General features: G+C 39.2%; 1 protein-coding gene and 1 pseudogene across 1 annotated transcript; both read right to left on the reverse strand.

Moving 5' to 3' along the window:
- Positions 1-12926: 12926 nt before the first annotated feature.
- On the reverse strand, positions 12927-13872 carry LOC101443749 (putative olfactory receptor 2B3). The gene is given in 2 exon segments (XM_012529099.1): positions 12927-13253; positions 13255-13872. Coding segments are annotated over 2 exon segments (945 nt in total).
- Positions 13873-26263: 12391 nt separating this feature from the next.
- On the reverse strand, positions 26264-27879 carry LOC105747128 (1-phosphatidylinositol 4,5-bisphosphate phosphodiesterase gamma-1-like; annotated as a pseudogene).
- Between the last annotated feature and the right edge of the window lie 115 nt (positions 27880-27994).

The raw sequence follows: 27994 nt of genomic DNA on the forward strand, positions 1-27994 counted from the left end.
GCTCCCCTACGCGGGGGACACCCCTGTGTGGCAGGGCACTCTGCGTACATCAGCACTGCACATGGGCCAGCTCCACACGGTCAAGGAGGCCCAGGGTTTGAACCTTGGACCTCCCATGTGGTAGACGGACACCCTAACCACTAACAGGAGCCAAGTCCGACTCCTGTAATGTATATTTTATATAACTAATATGAAGTTTCAGAAACCCCAATAAGTGATAACTATTATTTTTCCAATAATAAAGTATCAATAGAGAATTTTAGGCATAGGAAAACATGAAAAATAGGAAACCTCTGTTATCGTGTATAAATGAAAATACTTTCAGGGAACTGCTGCATTTTTCAATGCAAATGAACTGTGGTTATAGGAACAGAGAAAATGAAACTAACTGGAAAGTTGTTCTGAGATAAAATATACCTCAGTATTTTTCAGAAGGTTGGAGCCGGGGGACTGGGGTGGGGAAGGTGTCATAAGACATGGATCCACATTCCCAGCATGGGGAACTATGGGTGGTGGCACCATTGACCAAAGGGAGGATGCTAAAGTTCTGGACAAGAGGGGTAGAGGATGGGGAGTAAGGGGTGAACAATTAGGATGATTCTCTTATGGTTTTGAGTGTGTATTTCTTGTGTGCATGTGTAAGTGCACATGTGCAAATAAAAAATAAAATAGCCAGTAACTAAGCACTTACTGTTTATGAATATGATTAATGCTTATCACTAAATGGAAAACTTTCAGATTATTCTTAATTTCATCTCAATACTTGTCAATTTTTCTAATTTTTCTCAACAATGTATTTCTGACCTCAAAATAAAATATTTTAATAGCAAAAATAAAACCATGCTTATGATATTTAAAGTGTATCCAACATCAAACCCTTTTCCCCCTTCCCCAGGAATGATCTTTTCACATGTGGATGTTATATTTGCTATAGCTGATGTACAGATATTGAAACATAGCTATGAACCATGATTTCATCCACTATATTGTATATGTGACTTTACTGTGATTGAAACCTTTTTTGAAGACATAATAAAAAAAATTGTTTAAAAAAATGTGTAGATACTGAGGAAGGAATGGAAAAGATTGCCTTGCCAAGGTGCAAACAGGGCAACACCTATTACAGTGATGAAAGGCAAATGTCAAAAACAAAGTTTTATGATATTTTTCATTTTTTAATACCCTAATTTATTTTTTACTTTTAGTTTTTCTAAATTATTATGTATTCTATTTCTTTTTTTCCCCTGAAGATTTATTTATTTATTTATTTATTTATTTATTTATTTATTTATTTATTTATTTAATTCCCACTCCCCCTTCCCCAGTTGTTGGTTCTCTGTGTCTATTTGCTACATCTTGTTTCTTTGTCCCCTTCTGTTGTCGTCAGCAGCACGGGAAGTGTGGGTGGCGCCATTCCTGGGCAGGCTGCACTTTCTTTCGCTCTGGGCAGCTCTCCTTATGGGCGCGCTCCTTGCACCTGGGGGTCCCCTACGCGGGGGACACCCCTGCATGACACAGCACTCCTTGCGTGCATCAGCACTGTACATGAGCCAGCTCCACACGGGTCAAGGAGGCCCGGGGTTTAACCGCGGACCTCCCATGTGGTAGACGGATGCCCTAACTACTGGGCCAAGTCTGTTTCCCTCTATTTCTAATCTTTAAACTTATCACTACTATTTCATTTTCCTACTAATTGAATTTGCCAATATATTAGGCTTCATTTTTGGAGAAGTTTGGATCACAGAGATGTTCAACTATGACAGGGTAGGAGCACTGGTGTGGGGTGTCATTGATGGGGGATGCATCAGTGGAAGGGATTTCTCCAGGGCGTGCATATAGGGTATATATATATATATATATACCCTATATATATATATATTCAGATATTCTTTGGGTATTGGCATAGTGGGAAGAATTACACATGACAACTGAGGGAGTACTGAGTTCCCATCCAGGGGAACTCTGTCACATACCCCAAATGGAACAGCAACAATCTCCCATGTGCAAGGGCAAAGACCAGTGAAGAAGAATGGTGCATTGATGGACCCTTGATACTGATGAGTATGCTCATGAGCCTGTGTGCTTGAAATTTCAACTAGACCTAGACCTGCAGGGTGCTAAGAGTTACCTCCTGAGAGCCTCCATGTTGCTCAAATGTGGCCACTCTCTAAGTCAAACTTAGCATGTACCTTCCCCCCAGAATGGGACATGACCCTCAGGGATGAGCCTCCCTGGTGCTGAGGTATTATTACCAAGTACCAGTTGGTGATGCAACTAGAAAAGAGCCTTGAATAAAGGGGAAAATGGAAAAGACAAATGAGTTTATATGGCTAAGAGACTTCAGAATGAGTCGGGAGGTCATCAGAGGGGTCACGCTTATGCACATCTGGGTAGGTTCCCTGAGACAGCCAAAAGTAGATACAACCCCAGGTAGTGGTTCTTCTGAGGGCTACAGAGACACCCAGGACCAAAGGTCATGGCAGATGGCTCTGGGGTTCAGTGCCTTGAGTAGGCCCTACTTTGAAATTTGTGCTCCTGAGTGTGATGGAGTAGAGACCTCTCTACACATGCCTCTTCTATGACTTTTACTGACCTGTGGTTGGCACTGGGTTGGTGTATGCTCAGGATACTTGAATCTCTGGACCATCCCTGTGTCAGCTGGGTCCTGAGCCTCAGCAGAGTTGCAACACCTGCTGTCTGATTCATTGGACTTACCCAGGTCAGCTAGCAGGGAGGTGAGGATGGTCAACCACCACAAGAGAGAACCAAGAGTGCCTACATCTCCAAGGAGGAGAATTGCATCCTTTAGCCATGTGGGATGATTAGAGGTGGAGTGGTCATCACCATCCCAGGGTCCACAGGATGGAGGAATAAAATATGGATTAGAGTGGACTTACTGGTATTTTACTATAAAGCTATTGTGACTCTAGCAATGAAAGAAATTGTATCATTGATGTGAAACCAGTGGCCTCAGGAGTTGCTGAGCACAAGGAGAGGAGGAAAAAAAGGAGTGATATGGGGGCATTTTGGGGACTTGGAGTTGTCCTGTCCTGAATGAGTTTTCAGGGACAGATGCAGGACATTGTATATCCTGCCATAACCCACTGAATGGACATGCAATGCAAATAATACTCTGTGCAGTGTAGCAGTTCTCCAAAATGTATTCATCAAATGCAATGAAGTTGCCACTCTGATGAAAGAGATTGTTGATGTGGGAGGAGTGGGGGATGGGGAGTGGGGTATATCGAAAACTCTTATATGGTTTAATGTAACATTTTGTGTGATCCATGTATCCTTAATAAAAAAGACAATAAAAGTTTCTTTTTCAAAAAATATATATATATTTATATAATCTCCCTCAAGTTTATGGGCCCAGGTTAAAAAGTTCTGCCTTACATCAAGGTGTGAGAGGAAAGAAACATTCCATGATTATCACACATGGTCCCCATAATCTGACAGAGCTGGCTGCAAATTCCAGGTATGTCACTTATGAACTATGAATTTCTCCAAAAGCCTTAACCTCAATTTCCTCATTTTAAAATAGGATTACAATAGGAATTTCCAAAGATTGTTTTTAGAAGTGATAGAACACTCATAAAGCACCTGGCCTATTCTGGACCATGGTTACTGTCAGCTATTCCTGATAATTATTTCTTTGGGTCATAAATTTTTGTGTGAAATACCACAGAGCAAGCTTTTAAAGAAGGCCCATAGAAAAATGATTTTATATAAAGACAGAACAAAGGAAATAATCATGAACAAAATGCGGGGGATGCTAAATGATCCTGAAGGACACTGATTGTGTATGGCAGCTCACCATCACCATACTGTGGCACCAGGCCTGCACTCTTGCAGCTTTCAGGCTGTTTTTTTTTTTTTTTAATTTTAAAATTTTTATTTATATACTCTTTAAAGATACATAGATCACAGATATGCTTGTGACAGTTTGATATTATTTATGAATTGTGTAAAGAAATGATTATGTTTGTAAATTGGTCAGTTACTCTGGGGTGATAACCTTTGATTCTATGAGACTCAGCTAAGACATCTGATTAAATAATGTATGATTAGGGCTCTGATTCAACCATTGTCATTAAAGTGTGACTCAGTGTCAAGTCCCAGCCCCCTTAGGTTAATAAAACAGACTCTCACATGGAAGTAGATACACAGAAGCAATACTGCAGAAAGAGAGAGTGCACCATAGACATGGTTGTTGGAAGAGAAGTGAGCCTGATAGTCTACAGCTGACCTTGTGGAGAGAGCAGAGCAGCTGAGCATGGAAAGAAATGAACCCCAGGAGAAATACAAGCCTTATCCCAGCCCACAGCTGAGATTGGAGGAAGCTGGGTCCATGAAGCCTTAAGAGGAAGAGGAAGGCTGAACACTCACAGACATTGCCTGCCATCTTGCTTCTGCAAGTGGCAACAGGATTTGGTGAGGAAGTGACTTTGAGTTGGACTTTTTAGGGTCTTGTAACTGTAAGCTTCCACCTCAAATAAATACCCTTTATAAAAGCCAACAGAGTTCTGGTACTTTGAGTTGGCTAATGCAATGTTCTAGAGAATGACTGAAATATACAAAGGACTCTATGAATGGTTATCAAATCAATTGTTTATGAAATTATATGAAATTATACTAGGGCATCAACAGTGATGGAAAGAAGAAAATCATGAGAGAGGAGAAGGAGAAAACAAAAAAAATGTTTGAACCAGGGATATTATGGAAGAACCAAGACAGACCAATAGCCTTGGACATGGTTTTGATAGATCATCATACAATTCTTGTCATCTAAGAAACATATTCCAAATAAACAGATGAATTGGGTATACAGAGCTCTAGCCATTGGAAAGTCAAATGTGCTTGGACATTCCAGTGTTCAAAGCCTTAAAGAGCTGCCAAGTTTTCGGGATGTGGAGTTGTCCTGGATAGTGCTTCACGGACAATTACGGGACACTATAGATCCCCCCAGGGCCCACTGGATGGAACGTGAGAGAGTCTGGGCTATGATGTGGACCATTGACTATGGGGTGCAGTGATGCCCAGAGATGAACTTACCAGGTGCAATGGATGTGTCATGATGATGGGAGAGAGTGTTGCTGTGGGGGGAGTGGGGGGCGGGGGCAGTGGGGTTGAATGGGACCTCATATATTTTTTTAATGTAATTAAAAAATAATAATAATAAATAAATATTTAAAAAAAAAAAAAAAAGAGCTGCCAAGCGTAAGGGACCCAGTAGGCAGAGAAAGGAGGAAATAAGCAAGTCATCAAATATGGGTTATTGAAGGGACAAGATGGCATCAGAGTAAGTACACCTTCATCATCTCTCCTACAAAAAAACAGCTGAGTGGAGACAAAATCCTGCCTGAGTGAATGGTTTGGGGAACCCATAAAACAGGAGGCTTCTTGACATCAATCTGGAGAGAGTGCGACAAAAAGACTGATTGCTCAAGGCAAAACCATGGGTTTCTGGGGCTTGTGCCTGAAGCTGTGGGAAGGCTTAACCCTTTCCTCAGGGCTGGTAACCATGCATTCCCCAAACACACCAGTCATATGGTGATGTTCCCAGAACCTCACATTCTCTGAACCTGTTTTCCCCAAACCCAGTACCCCCAGAACCCTGGCATTCCCTGAGCCTGCAGTTCTCAGACAAACTCTGAGAGTAAGAGATTTCTGGGGAAGGGTACAGAGGGGCCTGAGGAGTGAAGGTTAAATTGTCTTGTTCCCCCTTTTTAAGCACTGAGGAGCATACCAACTGGCTTGAGGAGAAACTAGGAAGAGGTGAGAGATGAACTGCAGAGACATCCCAATTTACCTAAACAACAGGATAGGGAATATTGATCAAGGAGAAGGTGGATTCAGACAATTAACTAGTCCTGTGCAACACACCTAAAGGAGGTGGACAGTAGGAAGTGCTTGGTAGACTTCCAATAGCATATTTAGGATTCCTGGCAAGGCGAGGGTGCTCTCTCTCAAAGAGAATGAGTGTCATTGTTTTCTGTGGTGATTTCGTTCACCAGCGTCCCATTTGAATCTCAGAGGGGAGGTCTCACAAGGGCTTTCTGCTGCCCTGGGAGAGAGGGAAGTGAGGAAGGGAGAAAGGGGGAAGGACTGATTCCTAGTTAGTTTATTCAATTGCAAAGAGGACTCCTTGCTTGAGGGCTAGTCTGTTTTTAATTTTGTTTATTTTCTTGACTTTCTTTCCTCTTTATTCTGTCACCCCCCTTTTTTTTTCTATTAGATGCTGCTGGAGGTGTTTCTTGTTTGCAGTTCTTCCTCATCTAGATTTCCTTTTTCCTGTGTATACTGATTTTGGCTACCGATGCTATCTCCTTTACTTTACATCTTTCTATCTTCCATCTTCTGTTGTTGTTCATACATTTCACCTCTTTGTTTAGCCCCTAAATTTTCTGGCTTTTTATTTCTAACACCTATATTCTGCTTTCTATCTTTTATTCACTCCTTATACTAAAGTATTTATTTTCTCTTTCCCTCTCTCCTGATCACACAGGCCTTTTAATTCATACTATATTGTTTTCCATATTTAGTTTCCCATCTCATTGTAGGTACTCCACTTTTTTATTCCTGTAACTCTATACAGCTTACATGAGTTTAATATTCATTCCCCTAGGCCATACATGTTCTTCTGCTAATATTTACTATCAATAATACTATTATACTTTTTCTTTTCTTACTTCTTTTGCTTTACCAGCCCTAAACTTTTTCCTTCAAGGGAACCTAGACAACAGCAAGGAAATAGAATAAGAAGAACAAAATAACAAAGAAAAAGCTTAACACACACACACAAACAGCACCTAAATAAAACCAGAGACTAGACAGAGAAGCTAATCAACTGAATAAGCCCATTAAGACAAAATGGTGACCAGACAGTAAAAAAAATTGACAAACCATACCAATAATCAGGAAGACATGGCCCAATCCAATGAACAAACTAAAAACCAGGAAGAGGAGCAGAACATCAAACAACTAATCAAAAAGCTCTGCAAACAAATATCATGGGTCAACTTAATGAAGTGAATGAAGAGATTAAGGATATTAAGAAAACATTTGGAGAACATACTGAAGAAATTATAAGCATACTCGAAAAGATAATGGATATGAAGGTGATGAATGGCACAATCCAAGAAATCAAAACTACACTCTCAGCAAATAATGGCAGATTTGAAGAGGCTGAGGAAAGTATTAGTGGTGTGGAAGACAGTGCATCTGAAATTAAACAGATAGTAGAACTGACAGATAAAATGATAGAAAAAAAATCCCAGCAGGGAATTAGAGATTTGAATGACAACACAAAAGGCACAAACATATACATTATAGGCATCCCAGAAGGAGAAGAGAAGGGAAAGGGTATAGAAGGGTTGTTGAAGGAAATAATGGCTATAAAACTTCCCAAGCCTACTGAGGGAGATGGAAATACATATACAGGAAGCACAGTGGACCCCAAAAAGCATAAATCCCAATAGGCCTACTCAAGACATATACTTGTCAGGGTATCCAATATTTAAGACAATGAGAAAATACTGAAGGCAGCAAGAGAAACAATAACCATCACATACAAGGGAAGCTCAATAAGATTAAGTGCTGATTTCTCATCTGAAACTATGAATGCATGAAGGCAGTGTTTGACATGGTCATGGTATTAAAGGAAAAAAAAATCTAGCCAAGAATGCTCTATTCAGCAAACCTGGCATTCAAAAATGATGGAGAGTTCAAAATATTCACAAATAAACAGAAACTAAGAGAATATGCAAATAAGAAACCTGTCCTTCAAGAAATACTAAAACGAGTTCTGCAGGAGCAAAGAAAAAAACAGGAGAGACGGAGTTGGAGGAGAGTGTAAGAAAAACTAAAAAGACAAACAGAGAAATAAAACAACATATGACATACACAAATCCAAAAAAATTTGGCTTATGTAAGTAATAACACTGAATGATAATGAATTAAACACACCAGTCAAGAAATACAGATTGGCAGAATGGATAAGGAAATATGACCCATCTATAAGTTGTCTACAAGAAACCCATCTTAGACCCAGGGATTCAAGGAGGTTGAAAGTGAACATCTTGAAAACAGTCTTATAATCAAACAATAACCAAAAATGGGCAGGAGTAGCTATACTAATATCAGACAAAGTAGACTTTAAATTCAAAACTCTTGTAAGAGACAAAGATGGCCACTACATATTAGTAAAAGTGGTAATCTTTCAAGAAGAAGGAACAAACATAAACTTTTATGCTCCTAACCAGGGTGCCTCTAAATACATGAGGGAAACACTGGAAAAACTAAGTGGAGGAATAGAAGCCTCTACAATTATTGTGGGGGATTTTAATACACCATTATCACCATTAGACAGAACATCTCAACAGAAAATCAGTAAAGAAACAAAGACTTTGAATAATGTATTAGAGGATTTGAACCTAATAGACATATACAGAACACTACACCCAAATACAACAGGATATATATTCTTCTCAAGAGCACATGGATGATTCTCCAAAAGAGACCACATGCTAGGCCACAGAGAAAGTCTCAATGAATTCAGAAAGATTTAAGTCATAGAAAATAATTTCTCTGACCAGAGTGGAATGAAACTGGAAATCCACAAGGGCCAAAGAACAAGATTTGGCACCAAGATATGGAAGTTTAATAATGCGCTCTTAGACAAACAGTGGATCAAGGAGGAAATCTTAAAAGAAATCAGTAACTACCTTAAAACCAATGAAAATGACAATACAACAAATCAAAACTTATGGGATGCAGCAAAAACTGTACTAAAAGGTAAATTCATAGCCATAAATTCACACATCAAAAAAGGAGAAAGAGCTAAAATTGAAGACCTAACTGGAGGAATTAGTAATAAAACAACAAACTAACACCAAAGGAAGAAAAAAGAAAGAAAGAACTAAGATCAGAGCAGTACTAAATGAAATAGAAGTAAGAAAGCACTAGAAAAAATAAACATAACAAAGAGCTGGTTCTTTGAGAATATCAATAAAATTGACAAATCTGTAGCTAAACTAACACAGAAAAAAAGAGAGGGGATACTAATACACAAAGTAAGAAATGAGAAAGGGGATATCACCACTGACCCCACAGAAATAAACACTATCATAAGAGGATACCTTGGGTATCAATGTCCAGATTATCCTTGTGAGGGCAAGCTGACCTGTGAGGTGAGCTGGCCCATGTGGAGTGCCGCCCCACTCAGTAGTGCCTGCCCATGCAGGAATGCTGGCTGATGTATAGAGTTGGTGCAGCAGATGATGCAACAAGAGACACAGAGGAGAGACAATAAGAAGACATGGCAAAACAGGGAGCTGAGGTGACATCAGAGAGTGATCGCCTCTCTCCAACTCTGGAAGGTCCCAGGATCAGTTCCTGGAGCCACCCAATGAGAATACAAGCAGACAGAAGAACACAGAGTGAATGGACACAGAGAGCAGATGGGGGGGGGGGGAGGGGGATCAATCAATCAATCTTTTTTTTTTTTTAAATAAAAAGGACATGAAAACAAAATCCAACACCTGGAATGGATCCTGGACTAGGAAAGAAAAGTTATAAGGACTTTATTGGAACAATCAATGAAATCTGAGTATGAACTACAATTTAGATAGCAGTGACATAATAATGTTAAATTCCTGAATTTGAAACCGTGCTGTATGTTAAGTTCATAATATTTCTGCCTGTATAATTGGCAAATGTCCTAAAAGTTGAAAATCCCAGTTAGCAAAAACTCATGAAGATGATATTCTCACTGCTATACCAAATACTAATGTGAATGTGGAATATTACACAATATGTGTATGATAATTTGGCAATACCATTTTCATCTTAAATCTTCTAAGAAATTTATAACTTCTACCCAGTAATAGCATTTCTAAGAAAATCAGCTGGCACTTGGAACATAGCACATCCATATATGTTAAATAAATTCTTTGCAGTAGTATTTAGAATGAACAGAACAAGAAAACAATGCAATCCTTCTACAGTAGAAAATGATTAAATACATTTTGGTATGTCTTTATGGTAAAATATAATTTGCAGGTGTTATAAACAAGTTTTTTAAAAATCTTGGAATATTCTTAGCATATAATGCAATTGAAAATGGTATAAAACTTCATTGACAGGAAAGAGGAAAAAGCTACTATGTCAATTTGGTGAACTTCAAATATTTTGAATTTAATGATGTGCTGTTTTCCATCAATCTGTTTGTTTTTACTAAAATATAGGCAAAGCACCTTATTATTTTTAAAAGAAAAAAAGATTATAAATAACAACATGTGACAATCATTGAATTTTTATTTGTACAGAGATATGCAATTTCTTTGGTGCTAGAGCATTTAAGTTTATAGCCCACCACAGAATTTCATTCCCCATGTAAATGCTGACCCATTTCTGGTGTATTGTTTTCACATCTTTTAGCAAACTAAAACCAAAATTGGTACTGAGGGTAGGGTGTTGCAGTTACAAATACCAAAAATACTAAAAAAGACTTCTTAAATGGCTAAAGAGTATATTTGTGAAGAAGTGTGAGATGCTTAATAAAAAAGTTCTAGCTAACTTGAACAGACTAGAAATATAGATGCTAAGGGTATTTCCCTTAGGCCTTAGAAAGAAATGCTTAAGATGTCATTGCAAACAAGAAGAAAGAGAACTCTTGTTTTAAAGTGGCAGAGAGGTTGGTAAAATTGAGTCATACCACCATTATCCTTTGCCCTACAGTATGGTTTCATATCTTTGAAAATTCTTTCCATGGAATAAATGGAAACTTGCATTTTTTGATTTAGCTAAATGAAGAAGTAAAACTATCCACAATAACTATAACTATTCAGTTTCAATACCTTGTGTTTACATTTTCTTCCCCTACAACTAATTGTGGGAGTGTCTTGATGAGCCAAATCAACTTTGTTCCTATGCTCAAGGACCTAGCAGTCTAGTGATAAGACATTTATCAAGTGCTTTTCATACATCCAATGAGAGGTGGCATTGGTATATATAGACTTGAAGAAAAAGACATCTCATTTATTTTTGTTTGTTTTTGGTACCTTGCATTTCTTATGAATTTGTTTTCAAGACAATCAGCTTTTTGAACACCACGTAAAGTGATTGTTTCTGATTGATTTGCAATGTCACATTCAGTAAATATGTAATTAAAATATATGAGGGAAACAGATGTGGCTCAAGTGATTAAGCTCCCGTCTACCACAGGGGAAGCCCTGCATTTGATTTCTGGGGTCTCCTATTGAAAGGCAACCTGGCCTGGCCTTGGAGAGTTGGTAGCCTGTGCCACAATGAGCTGGTTCAGCAAGATGACCCAACAAAGGGAGATGCAGAGGAGACACAGTGAAGGGTGCAGCAGACCAGGGAACTGAGGTGGCTCAGGCAGTTGACTACCTCTCTCCCACCTCAGAGGTCTTGGGATCAGTTCCTGGTGCCTCCTAAAGAGAAAGTGGAGAAGAAAAAAAAGACAAACAGACAGGGAAGAACACACAGTGAATGGACACAGCAGACAGTGAGTGCAAACAACAGAAAGGGGGTAATAAAGTTTTAAACAAAACAACAACCATATATATAGATAGATAAATAGATAGATTTTTTTCCCTCATTTTGCTCTTAGGTTTTTAGTTATTTTCTTCTGATGCTACCTCTTGTGCTAAAATTCAGTTATTATTCTCCCCTACTTACTGGGTAAAGTTCAAGCATTTTGTCTAACCTGTTGGCACCATCTTGTATGTCTCATGTGCACTGTTTTAACCATACTAAGTTACTCATAAATTTCTGACAAGCTTTGTTATGTAATCCCACTTTTGCCTAAAATGTTTCCTTTTCTTTGCCCTTAAATGGCTATCTCCAGATAATTACTTAGGTGTCTCAGTTCGAGAATTATTTCCCCCAGAAAAATCAATAAGGACAGCTCTCCTATCACAGTACTTTCATGCAGTGCTCCTCATGTGTCCCCATAGAATCCCTCACCTCCACCTGCACATGGCATTTGTCAACTTAAAAAAAAATCTACCTCTCCTGATTACTAGAAAATTTCTTCAGTAAATTTCAATTCGGTACAATTGAATTCAGTAAATTCAATTGTAATTGTTTGTCCTTGGGTGTAATAATATATAGTGAATAATAAATGTTTGCTAAATGAGTAACCAAAAATAATTAATTCAGACCAATTTTAGAAAAAAAAATGCCATTGATATTCCTATAAATAATTAGCCTTATAATTTAGAGGAGATGCTTGTGGCAGAACTTGGGACAAATAAATAATTTGACAGAAGAGGGGAAAAAAAGGAGAAATGCTGTCTATAAGGAAAAAAGAGAAGAATTGAACAGATTTGGAAATGAAACTTAACTAGCCTTCTAAGCTTCTAGTACAAGATGTGCTCATTTAGTTACTTTAAAACTAGTTGTATTTGATCCAGTCAACATAATTTGAGCAGTCCTAGAAGGATGGAGGATGGATTTTATCAAGGGATAGGAAGATGTGAAGTGGTTGAGGACTTGAATGTTGATGGAAGATGTTTTGGCTTGGGATTACTGGATATTTAATCATAAAATATGTAAATACTTACCTAAGGTGGTGCATAAGATTATTCTAGAACAAATAATATATAATGGGAAGGTAAAATGCTGAGACTCCTGACTAGTCTGACATTGACTGAAGGGAAATATCATATCTTGGTGAAAACGAACAAAGTGCTTTAGGCAACCTCTAGAAAGCAGAAATACTTTTAGTTTAGAAAAGAGATCTTTTGGTCTCAGTATTGCTTCCCGAACAGAGAAATATTTTTTTTTTAAACTCTCAGTAGAATTCAAACAAATAATGAGAAACTGGAAAATGAGAAAATTAGTTCAAAGTTATTACCATCTGAAGGTAGAGAGGCTCAGATGATTCTCGTCATCATGGATTAATTATTTCTTGCAGAAAATGGTCTTGACAGGGCCCTTTTGAAGGATGCCTTAATATCCTTATTTCTCAGGCTATAGATGAGAGGGTTCAACATGGGTGTGATGATTCCATAGAAGAGGGAAACCATTTTTCCCCAGTCCTCAGAGGTGGATGAAGGTGGTTGTAGATATATGTAGATGGCTGTTCCAAAGAAGAGAGACACCACAACCATGTGGGACCCACATGTCCCAAAGGCTTTTCTCCGTCCTTCTGCTGATCTGATTCTCAATACCGCTTGAACTATGAAGCCATAGGAGATGAGGATCAATGTCACTGGGATTAGCAGAAATTAATACACTAAAGAAAAAGAGCTCAGCTTCAATAGGCTTTGTGTCAGCACAGGACAACTTGAGAAGGGCAGGGACCTCACAGAAGAAGTGGTCCACTTCCTGATGACCACAGCGTGGCATGCTAAGGGTCAAAGAAGATTGCAACACCGAGTTACTGAAACCAGAGAGCCATGAGAAAGCGGCCGTCTTTAGGCAGAACCCAGGACTCATGACGACTACGTAGCGGAGGGGTAGGCAGATTGCCACAAACCTGTCAAAGGACATAACAGTCAGGAGGAGGCACTCGGTGGCCCCCAGGGCCAGGAAGATGATGAGTTGGGCCACACAGCCACCATAGCTGATGGTCTTTTTATTCCGACAAATATTTGCCAGCATATGAGGGACAGTGCTTGTGGTATAACATAGATCCAAGATGGAAAGATTAGTGAGAAAGAAGTACATGGGTTTATGAAGTTTGGGGTCCTGAATGCATGCCATCATGATGGACACATTTCCAAAGATGGTGAATGTGTAGGATGTCAACAGAACCACAAGAAGGGGCATCTGCAGCCAGGGCCTGTCCGAGAAGCCGAGAAGTATGAACTCTTTTGAGGAGCTCTCATTTGCCCAATTCATGATTCACTTAGTTTTAATTACCTAAATTACATAAAAGAGGAGAACAGTCAATAGATACTTATTGAAGACTCCCATTTGAACTGAACTGAATGTAGACTACTTACACTGCAAATATCAGAACCAAGTATAATTTACAGTCAGTTAAATGGAATACTTAGGAATACAGTGTCCTAAGGAAGCCATTACAGAGATTATGTGATTGTAAAAAGAAGTTCCTCTGTTTTCAATAGTTTTGTTTGATTGACTTTATGAAGTAAATCATTACATTTAAATGCCATAAGATATGTAAAATTATGACCATAGAGTATGGAAAACTAAGAGTTTAATACATTTCAATCCCTCTCCTTTTTCTTACCTGCTAACCTACCTTCATAAATATTTTAATAATAAAATGCTTTGAATTCAATTTTGTTTATTTCAGATTCAAAATGTTGAGCAAATTAACATACAAAGTTATGAGTTTTACCTAAATCTGCAATTGACCTGTAGAGATTCTGCTTGTTCTAATAACATCTTCAGATCACTTTTTTGGATTGCCTCTTTATCATTTATGCTGCTTATTTCCACAAATAACTACCACAGATAGTCCATGCTTTGATTCAAGATTTTAAGATTATGGTTAACTTGTGATGTATGGTGATGACAATGGGTGACATTTTCCCTTCTCCAAACATCTGAATGAACACAGCAAAGCCTCCAACCTAACCAGTGCTTGACTAACATGGGACAGGCACCATTCAGTGTCTGAAGGAATGCTTCTATTCTTACTAAAATCCAGATAAAGAGGTACGATCTACATTTCATTGCTACTGTGACTCAGTGAGATTAAATAACTTGCTTTCAGCACACTTAGCAATGCCAAAGCCAAGGCTCAGAATTTAAAAATAACTCCTTCTTTTACACCCAATTTCCCCAAATTATACACAACAAGAAGAACTACATACAACAATGGAACTAAAGTAAAAGAGGAACAATACTAAAAATCAAATAACCAATCCGATTTTCTGCAGACTGTGGAAGTTGCCAGATATTTAGTTTTAAGACCTAAGTGCACCCAAATTTCTTCAGTCTATTTTGCAAGGTTTATGAGATGACTACAGTGGTTGAATTACACAGAATTTCAAAGCATAATAATAGAGCACACTTTTAGATAGACTTAAGAAAAAGATAAAATAAGGAAAAATATTGACACATCTTACCTCAGGGTGAACTACCTTCTTCGGAGTAGGAAAAACTGAATTTGCGAAACTTGACATTGGAAGACATACATGAGAATGAATAGAAATGGCTGTAAGATTTGTAACTCCTTCCATCATATATAATTTCATTTTAGCCTTTCAGCTGCAACTATACATTATTTCATGGTAAATAATAAAATAGATCTTCAGTTGGAAAAATTCAAGGAGATGTAAACTTCATTTCTTCCAGAGTTATGTGCACATAACAGACAGGAACAGGTGAAAGCTGAGTAGAATCCTCACATTCCTCCAGAATGGGGAGCAGGAGAGCTGCTGGCACTGGAAATGCGATTGAAATCACAGAGAGAAGCAGAGGACTGAACCGGAGCCCTTGGGGGAAGGGAGGGCTGAAATACCTTAGGGAGTTTGCTCAGGACAGAAAATGAGGCCCTAAACAAATTGGGAGGAAAGCATGTAATGGTGATCACATTGAGCTAGGAGGTTTTACTTATTTATATTTCATTTAGATGCTTGCTGTGTCATTATGTTTTTGTGATCAGTACTTTATTTCTCTTCAAACCATCAGTAAAAATATTTTTTTTTGCCTATTGTCTTTCCTAATCCTCCAAAATGACATATTTGCATGTGATAATTCTCTCTTTTAGAGAACAGGTGAATCCACCAATTGGCCATGTTTAGGTCTTCCATTACTGGAAGGCATAATGCAAAGACAAATACAATCTCAGAAAGGAAGTAGGGAGCAGGAACAGTAAAATTTGGCAATACTTACAAAATCATCAGAAATACATCTGGATTAAAGGAGAAATTTTGGTGGTTCTAAAACAAGTCTCTTGGGTACATATGCCAACTCCAGCACCAACTGTGGGTTCAAATAGAAGGGATTGAAGAACAACATGTAGGGAAATCACAACTGAGTCCAATTCTGTCACACTGCGGAGAACAAACCCCAAAGGAAGTCTCACTGGCAAGGCACCAAAATCATCAGCTATCTGTCCTGACCTAGTGCCTGAGTGTCTCCAGAGCACTCAAGAGACCCACTATTTGGGGCAGTGTCTAATTTGGCAGTCAGTGAGATCCTGCTGAGATGTGCATAAGCCAGACTTCTGGAATGACCACCTAACTCATTTTGATATCTCTTAGCCAAACAAACTCATATGTCTTTACCTTTTTCCTCTTTGGTCAAGGTCTTTTTACAGTTGCATTGCTAATTGGTGCTTGGTAGTAATCCCTTGATACCAGGAAGGCTCATCCCTTGGTGTCATGTCCTGTGCTGGGGGGAAGGTATTGCATTTATATCCTAAGTTTGACTTAGAGAGGTCACATTTGTGCAACAAGGAGGCTCTCAGGATGTAACTCTTTGTCATTGCACCACACTAATCTAAGTTGCAATTTCAAGAGTAAGTGTTCATAAACACAGGCATCAATATCAAGGGCCCATCAATGGACCATCCTCCTTAACTAGCCATTGCCTCTACACTTGGGGGATTCTGACTGTTCCATCAGAGAATGCAACAGAGCTTGCCAGGAAGGGAATTCAATATTGTTTATGTTATTGTGTGAACCTCCACCCACCATGACAATGCCCCATGAACATATGAACATATTTATATGCCTTATATATATGCCCATATATGCTCCTTCACTGACACCCCACACAGATGGTCCTTCACTGTCACAATTGTAACCCTTCTGTGATCCAAAACATCTTCAAAATTGAAGCCAATAAAATAGCAAAATACAATCTATGAGAAAATGAAATAATAATGATAGCTTTAAAAATAGGAAATAAAGTACACAATTTTTTAAATAAAAATTTATAATAATAAAATTAATGAAAAATTAAATATTTTTACATTTGCCTTTCACCACTGTAAGAACTGTTGTCTGTATGTACAGTGACATTTTCTTCCATTTATTCTCTAATGTCTTACTTTTTTCATTTTATCTTCAAAAAGGTTTTAGGTTACAGCAATGTCATATATGGAATATATGAGACTCCCGTATGTCCAACATACTTCCCCTTTTCACCTTCCCTCTATTAATAACATTTTACATGCAGATGGTACATTTGTTATAATTGATTGACAAATACTGAAACGTATCTACCACCAACCATAGTCAGTGGTTTATATTATGGTTTACATTTTTTATGATGTATTTTTATAAATTTTTATGAAACTTAACATGGCCTGTATCCATCAATGCAAGATCATGCAGAACACCTCCAATACCCTCAAAATGCCGCATCTTCCATCTATTCTATTCCTCCCTTCCACTCCCCCTGGAATCCTCAGCAACCACCAGGCTTTACTCTTTACAGGATCAGATTCATAGTTACTTGCAAAAACACTGAGGTCTTGACATTCTAGTCTGTCCTCCCCTATTGGGTACTGCCCGTGCTCTCGAGAGACCTGGGCATCTATATTTGAGAACATAGCAGGCCTCCTCAGGATGGGAGTCCAGCACCTTCCTGCTCATTATAAAGGTCTCCACCCATTGATATATCACACTATGTCAAGGTGATCATTCACACAGTCCCTAGACATTAACTCATATTGTGCCCTGTCCCAAATGCCTCCCACATCCAACACCCTAAACCAGTAACCAATAGAACATTCCCAACAGTGTAGCTTCAGTCATATGCTCACCAATCCCAGTGTTCACTTGCTTCCTCCCCCAACCCTTCACCCAAGTCACATGGACAGTTCAATGCCCCCTCCACACTACCACCTTGACATACCTGCACTCCCTAACCCAATAGTATCACTACATCACTGTCATGCCCTTCCACTGCATAAACTACACACTTCCAACTTAGCATAGATTTTGCCATATGAGCATTGGCTCAGAGCCTTCTACTCCCTTTCTATTTGCTGAAAACCAATCTTCCAGACTATTTCTGTGAGACTGCTCAATTTGCTTAATTCATATCAGTGAGGTCATATAATATATGCCCTTCAATGTCTGGCTCGCTTCACTCAACATGAAGTCTTCAAGATTCATCCAATTGAGTAAAAAATTCTGTGATGACATTTTTTGGGATTGCATTAAATCTGTAGATCAGTTCGGGTAAGTTAGACATCTTAATGAGGTTTAGTCTTCCTATCCATGAAGAGGGGTTATTCTTTCATTCATTTAAGTCTTCTTTATTTCTTTTAACAAAGATTTGTAATTTTCTGTACACAAGTCATTTACATCTTTAGTTAAATTTATTCCTAGATATTTGATTCTTTTGGTTGATATTGTAAATGGAATTTTTTCCTTGATTTCATCTTCAGATTGTTCATTGTTGGTGTACAGAAATGCCACTTACTTTTGCACATTCATCTTATAACCTGAGATTTTTCTGAGCTCATTTATAACTCTAGAAGCTTTGTTGTAGATTTCTCAGGACTTTCTATGTACAGGATCATATCATCTTCAAATTGTGAAATTTTTTCTTCCTTTCAAATTTGGATGCCTTTCATATCTTTTTTTTTTTTTTTGCCCAAGTGCTACGGCAAATACTTCTAACACAATGCTAAATAGGGGCAGTGAAAGTGGGCATCCTTGTCTTGTTCCTGATCTTAACAGGAATGTTTTAAAGATTTTCCATTGAATATGATGTTGGCTGTGGGGTTTCATATATACTCTTTATCATGTTGAGGAAATTTCCTCCTATTCCGAACTTTTGTTGTGCTTTTATCAGGAAAATTTGTTGCATTATGTCAAATGCTTTTTCTGCATTTATAGAGATGGTGATGTGATTTTTTTCTTCAATCTCTTTATGTGGTATATTATGTTAATTGATTTTCTTATGTTGATCCATCCTTCCAAACCAGGGATGCAACCCACTTGCTTATGGGGTATAAATTGTTTGACGTGTTGTTGAATGAGTTTACCAACTATTTTGTTGAAGATTTTTTTTATTGTATTTTTTTGAAGATACATAGATCACAAAAAAATGTTACATTAAAAAATACAAGAGGTTCCCACATACCCCTCCCACACTTTAGCATTTAGTTTCATTATAGAGACTGGGCTATAGTTTTCCTTCCTTGTGGTGTCTTTGTTTGGCTTTGGTATTAGGGTGATGTTGGCATCATAGAAAGTGTTAGCCAACTTAGAAATAGGAGGTTATTCTTTCTTAAAGACTTCCAGGACAGCCAATAAAATCCAGTCAACTTGGCAATTATCTAATTACCATTTCTCCCATACCTGTTAAGGGTAGATACATCCCAGACTCCAATGCTTCTCCTTCTCCTGTGTCTTCACCCAAAGTCACAGCAGGTAAGACTATTGGTCACTGTGACATTACAACATGCCAAGCATATCATGATGATGTTGCAGCATGCCAAGAGTTACCACTACCTCATTCACCCCCAGCAATGGAGGCCTTCTCAATCTGACTGGTGAGAGATTGATTTCTCAAATTCTCTTCTAAGGGCCTTTTTTCTAGGGCCACTACCAGAACCAGTTCTCGTAGTTTAGGTTTCCCTGAAAGCAGAGCTTGAGATAAGGAATTGGGTAAAAATCTTTGATTTGGGATGTGATATCAGGAAGTATGAGGGAGATAACAGGAAGTGTGAGACAGATAAGGAAGAGAGCTAATATTAGATTGCATTAGCCATGCTGTGTGCAAGGACGGAGAGCCCAACCTGCAGGCTATTTTCATCTGAAAAAGGAGTGACCAGAACATAACCATCCTCCACTGTTTGAAAGTTGCCCCTTGGTCATTAAATCGCTTGCACTTCTAAGAGGCACTTGTCTGTGTGCCGAGTGGGTTCCCATGGCATCAGAGAAGGCCCTGGGCACTAGGCAAAACATGTACAGCACGCTTGAGTAGGTCCCTGTTAGTGTGCATGAAGCATGTCCAAAGTCATAGTACTGCCCATTGCTCCTTTGCTGGCTGGGAGCCTGGGATGAGGAGATTGGACACATTGTCACCAGAGGAGTCCACCTCAGAATGTAAGATGTAAATGCAGAGTCCTACATTTGTACCCACAGGAATGGGGGTGAACCTGCCCTCAGAAACTAGAAAGCTCAAATTCATTCTTGGGAATTAACCTATGATTGCTCATGTTTGCATAAGTTATGAACAGATGAGTTAATGATTTTGCAAATCCAGTTCAATAAATATGCCAGAATATAAATGAATAGATAATAGATATGAATTATGAAAGAAATTTAAGACTTGAGAGTGTGTATATATATATAAATATATATATCCTTTGAAATATTGGAAATTTAAGAAATGCAAGACACTGAGGCTATATATATATATGTATATGATTTGATATCCCTTTGAATAAGATTTAAGAATGGAAGATAAGAGAATAGAAGAAGTTAAAATAAAAAATGTTAATGGAAGATGTATATCCTTGAACTGAAGAATCTTTTTTTTCAGACAAATTATGTACTAAAACTCAAGCAATAATAATTGGAAAAAAGCTACTTGTGAAATTCCAGTATAAACTCTGAACTCCAAGGATAAAAAGAAAACTTACAAGTTTCCAGAGATGGAAACAGGTTCACTGAAAATAAGGAAAATCACAGTGGCACTGGACTGCAATTCTGAAACACTATGAGAAAAAAGTGAATGAACATCTACAATTTTGCAGGGAAAAATAATTATGAACCTAAAAACAACACATATAATTTTAAAAGTATTTTGGAGTAAAAAAAACCAATATTTTGAGATATGCATTGATTTAGTACAAACATTTCCACAAATTATTCTCAGAATGCCTTTTAGAAAACTTTTTCTCAAGCGAAGCAAAACTTGGATATAAGAACAGGGAATTCAAGGAGTATGGGAAAGTTTGGTGGTAAAATAAACCAGTCAAATATGTGAGTTAATACTTAAGTACAGTAAGATATTTCAATATAAATGTTTTAAACTAATCAAAACTACAATTTAAAAAAAAAACTTATGGACTATAGATAACAGTAATATGGTATTAATGCCAAAGATGTACAGTGTTAATAATAGGGGGTATGATAAAAATATACCAAATATATGCTCTAGACCATAATTAGTGGTAATAGTCTGGAGATATTATCTCATGATCAGTAGCAGAGTTTCCACAACAATATAGTGTGTTTGGTGGAAGGATGTTGTATGGGAATTCCACAGCTGTGCATAATTGTTTTGTAAGTTTGCAACTTCTTTAACAAAAAATTATTTTTAAAAAACAGGGATGAGCATGAGAATAAGGGAAGAATGAATAAAAAAGGTTAAGCATTCAAATATTCTTAGAAAAAATGATGTACATTAGTTCCAATGATAATTTGAAATTTACTCTCTCTAGATATAGGCTATTTAGTGGGTACATCACAAGAAGAAACAATGAATCTCAACAAATTGGCAATAGTTAAGGCAGGAAAAAATACAGGAAAGTGTTTTAAACAAAAAGGGTAAAATTAAAAACTAGTAGTGAATAAAAATATCAATAAATCAAAGGATAGTTTTTACATGTTTAGAACAAAACTCAAATATTGATTTAAAAACAAGAATACAATACCTAAAAGGGATATAAATAAAAAATACATGACATTATGGCCAAATTTATAAATGCAAGGGAATGAAAAAAAAGTAGAACTCAAAGCAAGAGTACTGAATAATAAAAATGAATTATTTTAATTGCCAAAAGGTGTTAGTTGAAAGGAGAGAGTGGGTATCTGCACCTGGGACTCCTAGGCAGAAGGATCCTGAACTAACCATTAGGAAGAGGGATCCTGAGGCCACCAATAAGATAAGAGATTTTTCAACCTGTAGAATCCACTGCTTTAATTGATAGTCAGCCAATCAGCACCTCTTGTAGTCAGCCAATCAGCATCTCCCAGTTAGGATACCCTGTCCACATACTATGCTAATCTGGTTTACAAACACTAATCAATGCCCTTGCTCAGAACCTGTGATTGACCAATCAGAACACTGCAACTGGGGGTACACCCCCAGGGGTGGTCACACATCTACTCTATATCAAGAGCCGCTCTGAAGCTCTGAGAATGCATTCCATCTTCACCCCGGCCAGAGGAACATCGAGCTATGAACATCAAGTTGAGCTGCCAAACTGAGACAAGCTACCGAGCACAGCAGTGACAACAAGCACCAAACAGAGCTATGAACACTGAGCTGAGATGCAAGGCTGAGCCATGCACTTCCACCACTGCCCTGGCCAGGCTTGTACCTTGACCCAGACATGAGTTTTAACACTAAAGGTTCTTCCATGGGCACCTTGCCAGGCTTGTGCCTTGGCCTGGATTTGAGTTGTGACACTGAAAGTGCTTCCACCAGCACCTCAGCCAGGCTCGTGCCTTGGCCCATGTTGAATCGTAACACTGAAGGCATTTCCACCAGTGCCTAAGTCAGGCTTGTGCGTTGGCTAGGGCTTGTGCAGCATCACCAGGGGTGCATTTCCATCATCGTCCTGACCAGGTTCAAGTTTAGTACTGAGTTATTATTAAATAAGGCTTGATTGTACTGAGGTCACATTTCTTCATTCTGAAGTCATCTGAAGCAGAGAAAAAAAGTGGTGACAACACTTGGTGCCATGACTGGGATCTCTACATGACCAAGACCAGCACAACTCATCCTGCAACTGAGAACACAGCAAGACTCCTGGTTGGTTGAGTTCAGTCCTTGTCCCAACATCCCAGGGCCATCCCCCCTACTGCTTGTTTGGAAGTGGTGGTTTGGTGGGTAGAGAGTGTGCACCTCTCTGTGTTGCATTTTCCACTGGCCTCCTAGGTCATTGGACTCCGAGATCGTTGGGAAAGCATGTTCAGTTCTGAGCAGGGACAACCCCTGGCAACTTCTACTTGGCCTCACAGGTTGTTGGCCTCCAAGGAAGTGACAGGATGGGACAAGGAGAATCCACCTCACAGGATTCCCCTCTTGGTTGTATATTTGCACACTGGAGACTTTGGCTTATCTGATTTGAAATGCTTGTGTAATGTATGATGTCCTCAATACAAACTAGAATTCAAAGAACAGTGGCCAGTTAGTGGGATTTGAATTACAACACCATTTTATAGCTAGATCTTTTTTGCTCCCAAGACCTCAAGAAGAGAGAGATACAAGGCCCTCCTAAGTAGAATATCCATGAGCACCCTCCCCCAGGGGAAAAGGGAACCCTTCCATGTTTATCTGTTTGTTTAGTGTCAGTGTATGTTTTAATGCCTCTGTGTGGTGATATTAAATTGACAAACAAAAGTTCTTAAAAGTGCTGTATTCAGATGGCTAAAAATTAAATAAGCATTTATATTCATAAATTATGAAACTCTTTGAAATGCCTAAATTGAGATGAATAGTTTATTCTTTTTTTCACAGAGCAGAATGAGGGAGACTTAAGTAAATATAAAAGTAAAAGATTTTGGGGAGTGCTGACTAAAATTTAACTTGTTGTTTTTTTTCCTAAGATATGAAAGCTGGTTTTCATAAAATAGAATAGAAATATTAGGAAAAAACTTGAAAGTCATAGAAGGTATTGCAAAAGGTAGCATCAAGTAAAGGAATGTGTTTTGTGAAGGTGGAATTTGTCTTGAGATAAAGTGACTATTGTCTATGTGGTTATGGATATATTTAAGAAGTTTGTAGAAGCAATGTTTAAACCAAAATATTTGAATGGCTAATTCCAGTAAGTCATTATTAAACAGAAATGGAATTGATGCTAATAACAAAAAGTAGCTTCATAACAGTAGAAACTGTCGGAGACCACCTCAATCTGCATATTAAAATGGTGGTAAAGGGAGATAATCTTAAATCCATTGGGCATCTTAAGTTTTCATAAAATAACTGAAGAATTGGTTTCCCTATACTGCTAAAGTAAAATACCTGTTAATTAACACTTCTGTGGTAAAGATGTAGAAGTAAAAAAGCAAAGTACTAAAAAGTTAAGTTCATTTGATATGTTATATCTTGCATTGGAAGTGTTTAACATGCTTAATCCCAGTCTCCCTCCTAGCCCTTATTCCAAAACCTGTCCCACTCATACCCTGGGGAGGGCTGGCAAACCCACATGCCATCATGCCAGAACTAAGCATTTTCCGACCAGGAAGGAAACAGCAAATGAGGTGGCTGGAATCAACTTTGTGTTAACCCTTTCAAGGTAGTCTCTGCGTAACCTTTCCTCACCCAGGACCTGGAAACCAGTTTCTGATGAAAACCTGCAAAATAAAGCCCATCAACTTTGGGAAGATGCAGTCTTTATCTATTTTTCTATTTTTGTGGAAACTTATATCCTCAAAATTCTAATTAAGTCTATTTCTTCCAGAATCAACATTTTGCTAGCCGTACAGGAATTTCATCCATCTTCATCCAGGGTTCCAGATTTGCCTTCCTCCAACCATGATAGAATGACTGGAGGGTTTTACACCTTGTCAGGTATGGCCTAATGCCCCTAACCAGCAGAAAGTAGCTACAGAAGAATGACCATCATTGTTCAGCACCCCTTTAAAAATGAAGGTGTAAACTCTCAGGGGGAGTTGAAGCAAGCTAGATTAGGAAATAAAGAGATGAATCAGCAACCTGCGAGAAAGACCACTGTCATTAAAAATGTGACAATGGAGATCCCACAAGATGGCTCCTGGAAGGACCTTGAGAGAACCCCCATCCAGGAGGTTATACACAGTGGGAACTTTCACAAGTTGTTAGCCAGAAACACTGGCTTCTGCTAGATATTCATTGGGGAATTTGTTGGACAGATTCATCCATGGTATATTTTACCAAAGTAGCTAAACAGTAAGAAGAAGAACTTGTATTTTTTCTAGCATTTGCTATTGGAATACAGGCTCCAACCTGTGAGACCAGGTCCTCACTGTAGTTGTTCTTCAAAGGCACAGCTCTGTACCATGTCTTTAGGCCTTTGGCTGGGAGTGTGGGCTGAGCCAAGAAGTTCTGGCCACTAAGCATATCTTCCTTATAAACTGCAAAGTGCAGGAGGGCAACTCAGGTTTACTGATTTGGAAGTGAATGGTCTTGGCCAGCCACATGAGGTTCAGTCCATCTGCTTTCTTTGGGGTCTGAAGGTTTTTTGTGTATGTAGCTGCTGGAGGCTGTCCAGGCTTTATATGGATTACTCTGAAGCTGAAATGTGGGACCTTGTAGTGTAAGGTATTCGTTTTCTTTCTAGTTTAATACAACCAATGCACTCCTCAGCTGCAGCTTGATGAGAAGGAATATCAGTAATCCTCATTTCTAGATATCCTCCAACCTTACTAAAGAGGTTGGAAAGCATTCTTTCTCCATATTGCCCAGTTCCAGCTTCATGAGTATTAATATTCAAAAGCGGCATCTCATTTAGCATGAACTGATGAAGTTTTTATGAGAACTCTGTTGCCAATGCCAAACAAGCAGCAAATGGCTGTTTGGCATGGGCAAAGTCCTTGGCAGTACTGCAATGCAAACCTTTTGCTATAAGAATGCAAACCAAATCTCTTGTTAAATTGTCTTTAATTCCCAGGATGACACCACTATAGACAGTGGGTACTTCTCACTTATTGGACACTGTCCAAAATTGGCACCCTGATGTCACTCCAGTACCCACTAGACAGGAAGAGTGGTTAGTTCACCTACATTGGATTCCCTGGGATCTGGAAGTTGAGGTCCATGGGCTTGCTGCCATGGATCCACATGGGCAAGGTGTCATAATTGGAGAAGTCCAGTTCTGGTCCTTGGTGTTCATGCAGGAGTGCTGCAGCTTATTGTACTGGAGGAACTTCTTGCCCTTGCCCTTGTTCATGTGTTTCTCAATCTTGGTTTCTGGGAGGGATGTCATGTCCCAGTGGCAGGCAGTTTCGGGACCAGTCTTCTCTTCATTGAATGGATCAGGTTGGCTAATTAGGAATCAATATATTTGGAACCTAGCAGAAAAAATAGGGGTGTTGGGATCCCTGATTCCATTTCTTGCCTTTTGGGAGCTTTTGTGTCTGATATCAAGTGATCAAAAGTTTTCCTTGTTCCAAGCAACTTCTTGGTGCTAGCCTGGGTGAGTTCTCCCATGTCCAGGCTCATGGATTTCCTTGTTTGGGAGCTGGTTTGACCCATGGTTGGATTGGCTGCTGCAAGGTACCCTTCAGAACCTTTGTGAGGACCATGGCTGATTTTCCTTAAACGTCCTATAGCTTGGGTCACCATGGTAAGTGGGATATGCACCCATAGGAATATTTTCCATTGAAATATCAGTGAGAAGCAGATATTTTTCTATGTTTTAGGCTGCAGCAACTTTGTGCCTCCTCTTACACTGTAAGTCTGCTAAACAAGGCATGCTCTGAGTATTCACCTGTTAACCAAAGTTAGCAATGTATGTAAAATTCTGACTGTTCTTGCAGTAGTAACAGGTGATGGATGCCTATATCCTTTTAAGAAGTGTCCAACCAATGCAAAGTTAGTTAGAGTTGAAGTTGAGTCCAACAAAATGATCCATTTGCTTGCAGTGCCATTCCAGAGGGTACAGTATTGCCATAAATACTTCCTCAGGACTCTTGTCATTGAATGTCTGGAGACTGTCCAAGGTGTGCAGGTTTTTTTCAACAAGTGCAGTACCTGCTGAGTGCAAGTTGACCTCATCAGGCTGCAGCACCACCACAGCTGCCCAAGGGGGTTTCTGGCCAGGCTCATGTGGCACCATACTTTGCTCTTGTGAGCATTGCTCTGAGAGACAGGGTCCAAAAGGCTCATCTTGAACTTGTTGCACCACAGGGGCACTTGCTGGTAGTGTATGTTAAGGTGATAGAGGAAATCAAAGATCAGATTGTCCACTGGGAAGAACTTGGGGGTCCTTACATTCTGCCGGGAATGAATATGGCAGTGCTAAACTTTCCTGTTCTGCCAGAAAGAGAGAATGTAGTCATCTATAAAAATCTCACCCACTCAAATGAGGAAGGAGCTGGCTAGAGCACCTATCTCAATGCACTTGGTGATGTGCCTCTTGTCCTGACCTTCCCCAAGCTTGATGTGGAGCCAATTCTCGTTGGAATGTAGCTCTGTGCTACCACTGGCCTCCTTGGGCTCTTCCTAATCCTCATAGTCTTGGGCACTGCTTTTCTCCTCAGAGTAAGCAGGTCTTGCCACTGGTCAGAACAAAGTAGCACAGATACCATTTGTGATTCGCTGTACTGGTTGTACATACTGAGATATGCACAGCTTAATCTCTGAAACAAGCATATGCTACTGACAGGATCAAGCAAGTAGGGGATGCCATTCTTGATGGCATTGCTAATATTGTTCTCCAAATACAACAGTGAGGTGGGAACCTCCTCATAAGAGCTACCTTCAGCCAGCTTTTTATGCTTGATGAGAATGTTCCTCTTGGGCTGTTTGGGGAGGGGAACCTATTAGTGGCTATGCACATGGGCTTGGTGAGAAACATGTCCCTGATCACCTTCCTGAAGTGCTGGGCCATGTTCCTCTGCTGGATGATGCTGCAGCGGTCCTTGATAGATAGGATGGCAGGGTGCACTGTGGCCACAAAATTATGCTCCTTGATGGTGTGCAGGATATCTGAGGAACTGGTCTTGGTAGGTGCGTGTCCATGGTAAATGATTGGCATCCCGTCCAGGCCATCCCAGTGGTCCAGCTCAGAGCAGCAGTGACCCATATCTACAGGCAGCAAGCATAAACTTCCAGGGAGGACTCACTGGAGAACTGGCCTCTGGTCAGTAGGGCTTCTGTGACTGTTTCCAGAGATGTCAAAGTGAAGATGTCCCTCTCGTGGGAGCCAGGAAAGAGTGACCTGTTCAGTGACTGGATTGGAGGGCAACGACTGCAGATGACTATGCTAGTGCCAAACAGCAAGTAAAATTTGAGTGGTGAGAACTCTGTCATACAGTGTCATCCCATGTGGGATGTTATTTTGGAGTGGGAGTTAGTGATGGGCATGTCTTGTCAATGATTATGCACATCCTTTCCATGACCTTGAAACCAATTTCTGGGGGTGTGG

Source organism: Dasypus novemcinctus, chromosome 22 (genome assembly GCF_030445035.2).
Source record: "Dasypus novemcinctus isolate mDasNov1 chromosome 22, mDasNov1.1.hap2, whole genome shotgun sequence".
NCBI lineage: Eukaryota > Metazoa > Chordata > Mammalia > Cingulata > Dasypodidae > Dasypus > Dasypus novemcinctus.